The following is a 13,003-nucleotide window of genomic DNA, read 5'->3' as shown; positions in this document are numbered from 1 at the left end:
TGACCTAAGAAGTACTCACATCTTGTACTTGAGTAAAAGAATATAAGCAACAGAGAGTAGGAATACACATTTGGTGCTTTTACAGTGACTTTTATATTCAGTTCAGAAATGTGAAGACAGCACATTTTTGATTAATCAGGTGAATTTATACATAGGAAATATAGATGTATCCGTCCCATTCTTTTAAGAAAACCTGATTTCCAACAAGCTTTGAAAGGTACATATATTCTCAAATAAAAGTCTGCCCAAAACAAAAAAGTCATTTAAAAAACGGTCATGACCATAATGAATGATTACTTTAAGACATTCAGCCAAAAAACACTGACGGGGTAAGGAGGAATAACTGGTCCTCTAAAAGCTCACAGTGCAATGTCTGCTTCCTATACAGTACATATAGGTTTAACAACAATACATATAGCCTAGTGTTGAAACTGTGAATAAACAACACACAGAGACATAATGGCCTCAAATGTCACGGCGTGAACGGGAAAAGCCACTCCCATATGTGACATCATCTGACGTAATGTGAAAAGTTTTTTTTTTTACATAATGCCCCACATTGTATCTAAAGGAATGCACTTTCTTTTGTCTATAAAGTGCTATACAAGATCTTAAAACACAGGTCCTGTTCAGGGTCTTCTCATCTCACGCTTTACTGTAACTCCCTCCTGGCTGGTCTACCTGCAAATGCCATCCAACCTCTACAGTTGATTCAAAATGCAGCAGCGTTACTGGTCTTCAAGCCCTCCAAGTTCTCCCACATTACACCTCACCTTCACTCCTTTCACTGGCGGCCGGAATACGCTTCAAGACACTTAAAGGGATCTGTAAAGGGATCTGGTCAAAACATACACTCCAGTACGTGCACCTCGTTCTGCATCAGCCAATCGGCAAAGTGGAACCAGGTACACCTAAAAAAATACACATCTTTTTGCTATCGTGTCTCCCAAATGGTGGAAGGAGCTTCTCACTGATTTCAGGACAGCGGAGAGTCTACATATCGTCTGTCTCAAACTGAAGACCCACCTGTTTCGCTTAATGTAATGTAATCCTATTCGCAAACCCTCATTTCCATAAGAATGCCCGTCAAATTCAGTTTCAACATACGTCTATATAGTAACTAACTAGTGATAAATCAAATCAAATAAGAGAAGACAAAAAGAAGTCAAGTAAAAGCAAGTACAAATTAATGTCATGAATAGTGGAGTAAGTGCTTTTATGTGTAAATGGCACTTAACTTATCAAGATGTAAACGTGGATGTAATGTAATCCTATTCACAAACCCTAATTTCCATTAAATTCAGTTTCAAAATGCACGATGAAGGCAGTGCTCACGTCTATAGTAACCAACTAGTGATACAGAAAATAAAGTTAGAGTAAAAGCAAGTAAAAAATAACAGGCGGGAATGTCATGAATAGTGGAGTTAGTGCTTTTATGTGTAAATGGCACTTAACTTATCAAGATGTAAAGTGTAAGAGTAAGTGTGTGGTTTGAATCAAGTGTAAAAACTTAGAACAGTAGCACTTAAAATGTTGTGGTAAATAAAAGCTCTGGCTGGTTCACAGTGAGTAAGTAACTAATCTTTCAAATATGAATAACAGCTCTATCTGTGGCGCTGATTATAACCACGTTTCACGTACAGACAAACGCAAACATGGCAACAACCTGGATTATATCTCCTTTTCATAAACTTCCAACGTCCTATAGTGTTCATACTTTGATCTTCCCATTCACAATGTCCTGATACAGAGACACAGTCAGGAGGGTGTAATCTTTCTGAGAAACGTCTAAGAAGTACAGCAGATCGTGGGCGACGTCCGGATCGAAGCCCTCCGTGACCAGCTTCACCTTCTGCTGCTTGAACGTCTCCGTCACATCCAAGGACGTCTGAAAAAAAAACACAGCCGGGGATGATGCTAATTAGTTTTGTTTATTTGTTTATAGTGTCGTGGACAGCCCCATACTTGCCAACCCTCCCGATTTTCGCGGGAGACTCCCGATTTCATTGCCCTCTCCCGGTTTCCTCCCGGGGTCATATTTCTCCCGCATTTCCCCCGATTTCTGACAAAATCAGATTTACTCAGGACTGTTTCCACTCGGACTTTAATACATCTACACCATTGTTTGGTTTCCATGGTTACACGTCTCTTTAGTAGCGCGCAACTGAAAGTCTGAGAGGGTGAAGAAGATAGTGACAGAAAACAGAACAAGAATCGACAACTCGACCCTCACTCCTTTCCTGTAAAATACAGGTCCAGCCCACACATATGCTCCACGGTGCTACAGGCCGCAAGGCAATGCACATAGCCTACAACTACAATTAGCATGTTAATGTTGACCCCCGCAGTGGTTTTGAAATGCTCCCGATTTCTGAGGTCTCAAGGTTGGCAAGTATGGACAGCCCCCGTCGATCAACTGTCACACAAAACAGTAAATGAAGCACTTTTAGCCAACATTGCTAATTTCCAGCTGTTGTCCAGATGATAAAAGACACCTTTATAAAATCACAATACATCAACAGCATTAGTTATAAAGAAAGGATGAAAGACAAGTAGATACAGGCGAAAGGATAAAAGAGAACAATACAATGCAAACGTTCAACCAACAGAAATGAGGGGAAACATCCATAATCCCAACATGTAACACACACGCCATGTCCAACAGACTGGTGTGTGCAATTAACGATATTACTATACATTTTAAATACATTAAATGAGGTGATGAATACATGCGTGATCTACCTGTATTCTGAGAAACCTCGGCCAGGCATAGGCAGGAAGAGTTTTTACTAAATGGTCATAGAGTTCAGATCCGTTTAATTTGTGATCCTGTTGCAAGACGATAGCAGCCATACCTGCCCGACCTTCATTTCCTGCAAACACACATTGGAAAAAGTCTCTTATTATAATGTTACATAGAACAAACGGTACTAAATTAACAAGAGCAAACTTTAGTATTACAAAGTCCTCACCACTTTCAAAAAACGTACAAAAACTCTTCAAACTGGCTTTTAAAGTGAGTTCGTTGTTTTAATGTTCTGTATTTTAAATTGTTTTATTTAAGTATCCCAGTAATGTCTGTTGCAGGTTTTAAATGCATTGTATTTACTTGTTTAAAATGAAATGTGTTTTAGGTTCACTTTTAAAATCTGTCCAGGGACTACAGATGAAAAATAGCTTCTTGGCTAACTCTGGCACATTTACAGAAATGTTCATTTATGTGCACTGTCCCTGTTAAATAAATGAATAAAAATAAATAAATAAATAAATAAATAAATAAATAAATAAATAAATAAATAAATAAAAATAAATAAATAAATAAATAAATAAATAAATAAATAAATAGTTGTTTTATTGCTCGATTTTAAAGCGACTGTGGCTGCGAGGGAGTGCGGTCGTCTTTAAACCAGAAGGTTGTGGGTTCGATCCCAGCCCATGCAGTCAACATGTCGATGTATCCTTGGGCAAGATACTGAACCCTGAGTTGCTCCCGATGGCCAACGGTGTGTGAATGTTAGTTCCTAGACTCGGTGCTCTGTATGAATGGGTGAACGACATGTAGTATGTAAAGCACTTTGAGGGTTCGTAAAGACTGGATAAAGCAATATAGAAGTATAGTCCATTTACCTTTTTACTATATGTATCTGTTGTCTTTTTTTACTACCTGTGTAAAGCGACTTTGAGCACCTGTAAAAGCCTGGCGACTACGGACCATTACAATCCCTCACCAACTGCATGGAAAAAATTAGTAGCTGGATTAGCAACAATTTCCTACAATTAAAGGTGGGGTAGGTAAGTTTCAGAAGCCGGCTCGAGTGCACTAAAATGTGAAAGTACACAGCCGAAAAGAATCCGCCCCTTCCTTCAGACTTCCTTACAGAGCACCTCCTCCGCGAGAGCAGGCTGCAGTAACGTTACATATCAGGCAAAGCTAAACACATCTAGGTTAGCAATATTACACAGCCTGGTTTGACTTCTCCTAGTTTCCACTTTCTTTTTGTTCTTAATTTGCTCCGTTACATTTTTTCTTTTGCGACCAGTAGACGATGTTGAACCTAACTCTGCCATGGTGAAAGTGGCCGTCTGTTGCTGGCGAGTCATTGAAGTACTGCTGCAATGCACGCTCAATGACGGCACGCCCAATGAGGGCACGAGATACATTTGTGCGTGCACCAGATGGAAGGCTGACAGACAGGGCGGCAATCCAATCGGCTAAACGGATTGGTTGTAGTTTTTACAGTATTAAGGCTTCCACAGATGACATTTTTTTATGGATTTTTTGTCAAAGCACTTCAGATATTCATTGTTATCAGGATGTTAAGAGCATTCCATGGAATATAACAAAAAGTGTATCTCGAGCCGGTTTCTCAAACTTACCTACCCCACCTTTAAACAAAAACAAAACAGAGACAATTATCTTTGGTGCCAAAAGGGAGGAACGGGCTGAAGTAAGCGCTAAACTAGAAGCTCTACTGCTAAATACATCGGAAAAGGAGAGAAATCTAGGCGTAGTTCTGGACCCTGACCTCAATTTCTTATCCCATATCAACACAGTTACTAAATCAGCATACTATCACCTGAAAAACATAGCCAGACTTAGAACATTCATGTCTCAACAAGACCTTGAAAGCTAGTTCACGCCTTTGTTTTTAGCAGGCTTGATTACTGTAACTGTAGTGTATCTACAGGTCTAAGGTTAGAAAACTGCAACTAATCCAGAACGCCGCTGCCAGAGTCCTGACCAAAACAAAAAGAGTAGAACACGAGTACTCAGGTCTCTGCACTGGTTACCAGTAGCTTACAGAATCGATTTTAAAATGATATTGATAACTTATAAAGCATTAAATGGTTTGGGACCCCAATAAGTCTGACATGCTGCTCTGTTACGAGCCCCCCAGAGCTCTGAGATCATCGGGGGCGGGCTTACTCATTGTTCCCCGGCTCAGAACCAAACACGCCGAAGCTGCTTTTAGTTTTTATGCTCCCAACAAATGGAACAAACTTCCAGAAACCCTGAGGTCTTCACCAACGCTGAGTTCTTTTAAGTCGAGGCTAAAAACACTACTTTTTACAGCTGCTTACCCAGAAGCCTTTCAACTTGTTTTAGCACTTACCGTATTTACAATGTCGTTTTTTAAACTATTTTGTATCTCATTAATGCATTGTTTTTATTAATCTGTTATTCCATTATGTTTATTTATTGTGTTCCTCTCTGTTGTCTAACTATTATGTGTTAATGATCATGTAAAGCACTTTGAATTGCCTCTGCGTCTGAAATGTGCTATTTAAATAAACATACGTTACCTTACAAAATACATTTATTATTATTATTATTATTATTAAAGTGGAAGTTCTGGTTGCCCCTAAAGTGGTGGTTATACTTTTGATGATGTCTTAATAATTGTTTCTCAAGATAGTAACAGTGGTCTCCTTGCTACAGACTTATGTTAATTTCATCAACTTTGATTATGAGAAACCAGGATTGTTTAACTGCTTGGTATGGAGAGTGGTTTTATTTAGTGCAATAGCAATGAGCCTCAGCTGGCACTGCTATCGAGGAAAAGTCAGTCAGTCAGTCAATTGAACTGGCAGAGCTGCATCAAAATTTTTTGGTGGTTGTTGAACCAATTCATTAAAATCTGAAGAGATCTAGTCTGGACTTTTTGTGTTGGGAAGTTATAGCAAAATATCCGATTCAACCCGGTCATGGTCTCACTGGGAGCTGCCTGTGCTCCATATGGTTATAACAGTGTGGGAATACATGGTTTGCTAATGAAGCTGATCGTTATATCTGTAGATTATGCAGAAGTTATATCCAGTAAACACTTCCACACACCTGGTATGGTGACTCCGTAGATGTTGGCCTCCTGGATGAAGTCGAGCAGACCCACAGCCTCTGAAACCTCAGTGGTGGAAACATTCTCTCCTTTCCACCTGCAGGACAAAAGAGTAGATCCAGTTAAACCTGCAATGACTGTTTGTGGCCACTAGAGGGCAGGAGAAACAAGCTTTGTGAACAGAACAATATGAGTCGCTTATTTACAATGCCTGAAAACGTTTTTCACCAAGGGCCATATACAAAAAGATATTCGAAGGGCCGGGCGCTAAATAGATGTGAGGAATACTGCCTCATATGTTAAGTTTGAAGTCAGCAAAATCAATCAAAAGTAGATAAATTATGCTTGAATCTGCTTTAAGAAAAATAAACAGCCTACATCACAGCTCTCCAGAGGGTTTCATTTAATTTGTTAGCAGCTCATTCCTTACAACAGGAGCCCCAGATTGATTATCATAAGAGGAAATAGGAAGGGTACATTTCAAGTGTGTTATGTATATAAGTTATTGGGCTTTTTCTTATCGACTTAGATTTTTATTAGAACATATTTTCAAATTGAATTTATTGTAAATTAGGCTTATTAACACATGAACACTACTATGTATATGTATATGTTTACAGATATATTTAATAAGTACAATACAAGAAAAGCTCAAGTTTAATTTGTGGGCCATATTCCATTATACTTTTTGAATTAGCTGAGGGCCGATTCAAAATGTCCCGCGGGCCGCATTTGGCCCCCGGGCCGTAGTTTGGACACCCCTGCCTTAGAAAATATTTTGCAGTGGCTTTTGGAATTTTTTCTCCACAAAATTGCCAAATGAAACACAAATCCATCTGCAGCACATTTTCAACGATGCAGAAAGAACATCCATACACATTCATTTGTTTGCATCTTGCAAATTATTTACCTATATCATATTCCATTTACTCATATACTGTATAGACTCTTCTTGCACTATTTCTATTTTATTTGTATTTACTTGCACTGTTTTATTTTTTCTATGTCCTATATTTATATGTTGCACTGTTGGAGGAGCCTGTGACCTAAGTTAAACACATCATACAGAATGCCATTGAGCAGTGAAATACATACTGTAGATGCAACAGTGCACATTTCAACCAGACTGCCAGAAAGCAGATCAAACATACCCCCCACCCCCACCCCAGCATGAGAGAAAAAAACTAAAAAGTAAATTAGATACACGTTCTAATAATAGAAACAAAAAATTAAATAAAACGTACAAAGCAAACAACAAACAAAAAGACAAAATATATACATGACCTAAGTTTTTCATTGCCATATCTACACTGTAGCTCATGTGCAAATGACAATAAGGCCTTGAATTGAATGTAAACGGTACCTGAAGGTGTCTCCAATTCGGTCCCTGAAGTACAGGAAGTCCTGGTCATCGTGCAGCAGGAGGTCTCCGGTGTTGAAGAAGACGTCGCCATCTTTAAAGACGCCTCTGAGCAGCTTCTTCTCCGACTGCACCTGGTTCCCTGCATACCCCAGGAACTGATTCATGGCTGAGAGCGGAGCCACCAGGATCCCCGCCTCCCCTGTGGAGAGGATAGAAGAACACACATCCTTTACTCAAGTAGAAGTACAGATACTCGTGTTTAAAAATACTCTGGTGAAAGTAGAAGTACTGACTTAACTTCTTTACTCAAGTCAAAGTAAAGAGGCTTTGAAATGTACTTCAGTGAAAAGTACCCATAACTAGCAGCTGTTTTAAAGAGTACCTGACCTCCCTTTATATTAATAGAACAATAATGTCATTGTTAGCTAATGAATGTTTCCATGGTGAACAACGGCAACATGACAACGTTTTCATTGGTCCCTCTTCTTTAGAGAAGACCAGGAAATGATGGATACACGGATCGTGTTCAAATCAATAGGCACGCAATGACTCTAAATAATAATGATCACGCCACCAAACACACATTCAGACTAAAGGAACCAGCCTGTTTGGAAAATGAGAGAAGTAGAAAGTACAGGTATTTGAGTTCAACATGTAAGAAGTAGAAAGTACAGGTATTTGTGTTCAACATGTAAGAAGTAGAAAGTACAGGTATTTGAGTTCAACATGTAAGAAGTAGAAAGTACAGGTATTTGTGTTCAACATGTAAGAAGTAGAAAGTACAGGTATTTGAGTTCAACATGTAAGAAGTAGAAAGTACAGGTATTTGTGTTCAACATGTAAGAAGTAGAAAGTACAGGTATTTGAGTTCAAAATGTAAGAAGTAGAAAGTACAGGTATTTGTGTTCAACATGTGAGAAGTAGAAAGTACAGGTATTTGTGTTCAACATGTGAGAAGTAGAAAGTACAGGTATTTGTGTTCAACATGTAAGAAGTAGAAAGTACAGGTATTTGTGTTCAACATGTAAGAAGTAGAAAGTAAAAAGTCGTCAGAAATATAAGTAGTGGAGTAAAGTACTGATACCAGAAACATGTACTTAAGTAGAGTAACAAAGTATTTGTACTCCTCTACTTCCCACCTCTGCTTTTCATACAGCACGTGCAGCTCAAAGTGCTTTACAAAATGGCGACACATCACAAGTTAAAAATAAACAACAAGAAATTCCCCTCAGATCAGATGTGAAGATCTTTACAGATACATGGTATACAGGTTAAGAGACACAAGGAGGTAAAAGGTCGTTCAGTGACATACAGCTGTCACTTTAAAGGACTACATGTATGATTGGTTTACCGTTCTGTGCTCGGATGCATCTCCCAGCGGGGGTCCGGACCGCCTCGTAGGACACTGGGTCGTGTCTGAGGAGCTCAAAGGGCATGGACAGCTGGAGAGGAAAGAAAGAGATGTGTCTTAATGAGATACCGTCTGAATAATCAACATTGTTTGATATATATACAGTCTGCACACAGTTGGTATATTGTACATTTGATCTTATACCATTCATATGGATTATACCATCCCACGCACTGCTGCCTTTTTTTACATTTGAGATGTTTATCACTCAAATTCCTTATTTTGAGTTGTGTTCCCCTTTAATTGTATCTCTGTTGACCTTATACTTATTGTTACTAATTGCTCTTTTCTCCAAATCATTATTTTCAATAATCAATTTTGAATCTACTGGGAACAAGGCATTTCACAGCATATTGAGAGTGTATAACAAATTCGAATATAATCAGTATTATAGGCAACCAATAACATGGGCCTCCTTTTTACAAACTGAGATAAAACAAACTAAACTAATTACATTTCTACTAAAGGGGAAAATGACATTTAAAAAAGGGTATTTTTGCCATATTTCCTCAGTTAATTGGTTTCTTTCTGATTTTAAAACGGGGATAAGGTGTTTCTAATATCAGCTATTTAACAAGGGTCGCTTCACAAAAAACACAACATACAGTATAAAGCAGGTCAGTGTGATAGGGTCCAGAGGAAACATTTCTACCGCTGTTGTTCCTGACCTTGTTGAAATAGCCCGCCCTGCCGATGGGTCCGACCTCCTCGGTGTAGTTCAGGAAGCCGATGCCAGCCTCCGTCAGGCCGTAACCTTCTCTGATCTTTATCCTGCTGCCGAAACGCTGCAAAAACTGCCTCCAAATGTCTGAGCGGAGACCACTTCCTGCTGCCAGCCGGACGCGGTGAGCCCTCTCCTCTGGAACCTGGAGGCAGGAGGACACTTAACTTTTTAAGGGATCAGACCTATTTTGTGGGAATAATGCTTATTGTTGGGAAACCAGTGAATGTACTCTTCCAATATCAGAGTCCACATGATAACAAAGGTATCCCAACTGTAGCTGTGAACATGACAGGATGTGTGATTACCTAGAAGAGCATCAGGACTGTTTGAGGCATATGATAGCTATGTGATTAACATGATGATTCAGCCTCTATGGAGAGAGACATATGACAAGCATGCTCATTTCTGACGTGGAGCTAATCTGAAGTAAACATTGAATACTGCTTTCTATTCCTCCATCTTGGGACTGTGTGTCTCCCTCTCTTGGATATCAGCATGTGAAGGACACTGTTCAGGAACTAGTTGATGCTCTGTATGTGATGACTACTTCCATTCTGGAGAGGATCACAGATACATGGATCCTGAGGTTGAAGCTCAAGCCGGTGACAAGGGATTATTGAAATTCACGAAAAGTTAGAATCTTTTGATTTTGAGAAAAAATTCAGAATTTTGAGGAAAAAAGTAAGAATTTTTAGATTTTTAGAAATAATTCAAATTTTTGAGATTTAGAGAAAAAAAGTCATGATTTTGAGAAAAAAAGTCATAATTTTCGGAAAAAAGTCAGAATTCTGAGGAAAAAAGTCATAATTTTGAGAAAGAAAGTCTTTTTAATTTTGAGATTTTGAGAAAAAAAGTCAGAATTTTGAGAGAAGTCAGAATTTTTAGATTTTTAGAAATAATTCAATTTTTTTAGATTTAGAGAAAAAAAGTCATGATTTTGAGAAAAAAAGTCATAATTTTCGGAAAAAAGTCATAATTTTGAGGAAAAGTCATAATTTTGAGATTTTGAGAAAAAAGTCATAATTTTGAGATTTTGAAAAAAGTCACAATTTTGAGAAAAAAATCCACAATTTTGAGAAAAAAATCCATAATTTTGAGAGTTTGAGAAAAAAATCCATAATTTTGAGAAAATAATTCACAATTTTGAGGGAAAAAAATCATAATTTTGAGAAAAAAATTCATAATTTTCAGAAAGAAAGTCTTTTTAATTTTGAGATTTTGAGAAAAAAAGTCAGAATTTTGAGAGAAAAGTCAGAATTTTTTGATATTGAGAAAAAGTCAGAACGTAAAAGCAAACAATAGCTTTCAACAAGGCTGACGGACTGTTTTTGATCACATGTGCTTTAGATATTCATTGATGACGGGCAGCAAAACCCTTAAAAAACACTTTGGATGACGTTCTGTCCTTTACGGGTTAATGCAACAAACCAGAGGTAAGGGGGTGCGTTAGGATTTCAGTTCCATTAGAAAAGTATAATAAGCAGAATAACAGAATAGCATTTGTCAAAATCTAAGCTTTCCTGCAGCATTTCTTGAACTAAACAACGACATAACGACATACAGATCGTCACCCTGTTGAAACTAGAAAAATCAGTAAGGTGTTGAAGTGCTTTTGGCTTGTCATGAAAAGCTGCAACAAAGACCATCACTGATGTGCAACAACACGCCCCGTAAATAAGACCATTGTTCAACTAATTACAGTTCATTCACCCGTAGCCAGAGGTTATCAGAAAGGTTTTTAACGTTCTTACTGCGGGGTGGTTGTAGAGGTATCGACAGAGCTCTCCTATGTACTGCACCACCGTCACATCGTGCTTCACACAGTCCTTCCAAAACTGACTGGCTGAAAACTTCTTCTTTAAAACACACGTCGCACCTGAGACCCAAAGGAGAAACAGAGAAGATGTGTGAGACTGTGTAAAAACTCCATACAACCAATGTTCCAGTTCTTCAGAGGGTGGGGGGATTCTGCTTGTTTTCTTATATGTAACAAAAGAGGGGTGGTAGTGCCATTTCCTGTAATAAGAAAACCAAAACCAGGAAAGGTGAAAATGTGTTTGTTAAATCTGCACAAAACTCCAGACAGATATTTTACGTCAAAATACAAACAAAAGAATGTTCCCCTGCTTTGTTTGTGAGGAAGTGAGAATTCCTTATAGTCCAATGAAAAGGATGTCCGTCGTCATGTTGTTTCCTCCAGCTTTGAGCCTCACAATGAACTGAAAAAAACAAAAACATTCTTCCAGGAATTGTGTTTTTGTTTTTAAGGCAAAAAAGCTTTTTCTCACCGAGCTGTATGCATCCTCCGATCCCCAGCAGGGAAGCAGACATGTGGAACAGAGGCAGAGTGATGTAGATGATGTCCTCAGACGTGGCTCCACACATCTCAAAGAAGGCCATACTGAGCACGGCCTTCAGGTGACCCACCCGGGCCGCCTTGGAGAGACCTGGCAGAGAAACGCAGGAGTTACTGAACTGCGTTTTCCCTGGTTCAGTTCAAATCTTGTGGATGACAAATTTGGGTTTGAGACTCCATTGCTGCTCTGAAACATGGTGGAGTCAAGCACAGTTGTATTCAGAACACTGTGTATATGTATATGTAGTCATTGGGCTTTTTTCTTATCAACTAAGATTTGTTAGAAAATGTTTCCGACTGGATGTATTTGAAAAGTGGTCTTATTAACACATGAATACTACTGTGTAATACATGTTTACATTCATATTTAAGAAGTACAATACAAGACAAGCTCAAGTTTCATGTGTGGGCCATATTCCATTATACTTTTTGAATTTGCTGAGGGCTGATTAAAAAAGGTCTGCGGGCCGTAGTTTGGACACCCCTGATGGAATAAACAACAGATAACCTGTAATGTCTTGGCTCAGAAGCTGCTTTTCATTTCTTTTTAGGTTTATTGTATTTCCTTTGGTTTGCTTTTCTATCTCCCGTGCCTTAACCCAACATCGAATTGCATTGCTGTTATAAAACAAGACTAAGCCATGCTAGCGGCTCTGAGAGGATATGCTAAGCTAATTGCTAACGAACATGAATACATGGACCGTATTTATGTAAATCCATCATATACTGTAGTTGTTGAGACAGATGTTCCTTTCCTTAGTACCAGGGCTAAAATATGTCCCTGCATCTATACAGTATAAATCAATATGAGTAGACCTACAATCAGCTGATTTTAATAGTATTTCTTCATATTTAATCATTATGGCCAAATTGTGGGTGATTGATACAAGCTATTTACATATTGGAGACAGGTGGTGGTGGGATTAGCGCACCAGTATAGGCAATTTTTTTTTACCGTGGTTAGCACAAGGAGGCTACAGGAAAAACACAGCGGAAGTTAAAGGATAACTCTTAATGTAACTTTGTTGATATTGGATTATCAAAATAAATGTAGGCCAATGAAACAACGCTCCTGCCTAGACTTGGATTATTATTCCCTGTGTAAAATGTGCCTTCTGCCTCAGCGACAGTTTAATCTATTTAATTTCTTTACGTTTTTCGCCGCTACAAGTAGTTTAGACATGCTTTATGCGCAGTGTGTGATTTGTGAAGAGTATCCTGCTGCAGGGCTCTCAAGTTTTGAACAGAGTTCAGAGTGAGATTTTGGCAGCGGTGTTTGGTACTCCAATTTCTGGCTCCCCTCAAAGTTCCC

At 38.6% G+C, this 13,003-nt stretch overlaps 1 protein-coding gene across 1 annotated transcript in view; it reads right to left on the bottom strand.

Moving 5' to 3' along the window:
• Nucleotides 1-69: 69 nt before the first annotated feature.
• Nucleotides 70-13,003, bottom strand: part of LOC307024029 (long-chain fatty acid transport protein 6) — a 14,654-nt gene continuing 1,720 nt past the window's right edge. The window contains 8 exon segments of the mRNA XM_079657806.1: nt 70-1,888; nt 2,743-2,873; nt 5,837-5,934; nt 7,201-7,399; nt 8,552-8,642; nt 9,280-9,477; nt 11,087-11,211; nt 11,624-11,810. Of these exon segments, the coding sequence (XP_079513932.1) occupies nt 1,712-1,888; nt 2,743-2,873; nt 5,837-5,934; nt 7,201-7,399; nt 8,552-8,642; nt 9,280-9,477; nt 11,087-11,211; nt 11,624-11,810 (1,206 nt within the window). The 3' untranslated portion in view covers nt 70-1,711.

Source organism: Notothenia rossii (genome assembly GCF_949606895.1).
Source record: "Notothenia rossii genome assembly, chromosome: 11".
Classification (NCBI taxonomy): Eukaryota; Metazoa; Chordata; class Actinopteri; order Perciformes; family Nototheniidae; genus Notothenia; species Notothenia rossii.
The sequence above is the reverse complement of the archived record's forward strand: the minus strand, read 5'-3'. Positions and strand labels throughout refer to the sequence as shown.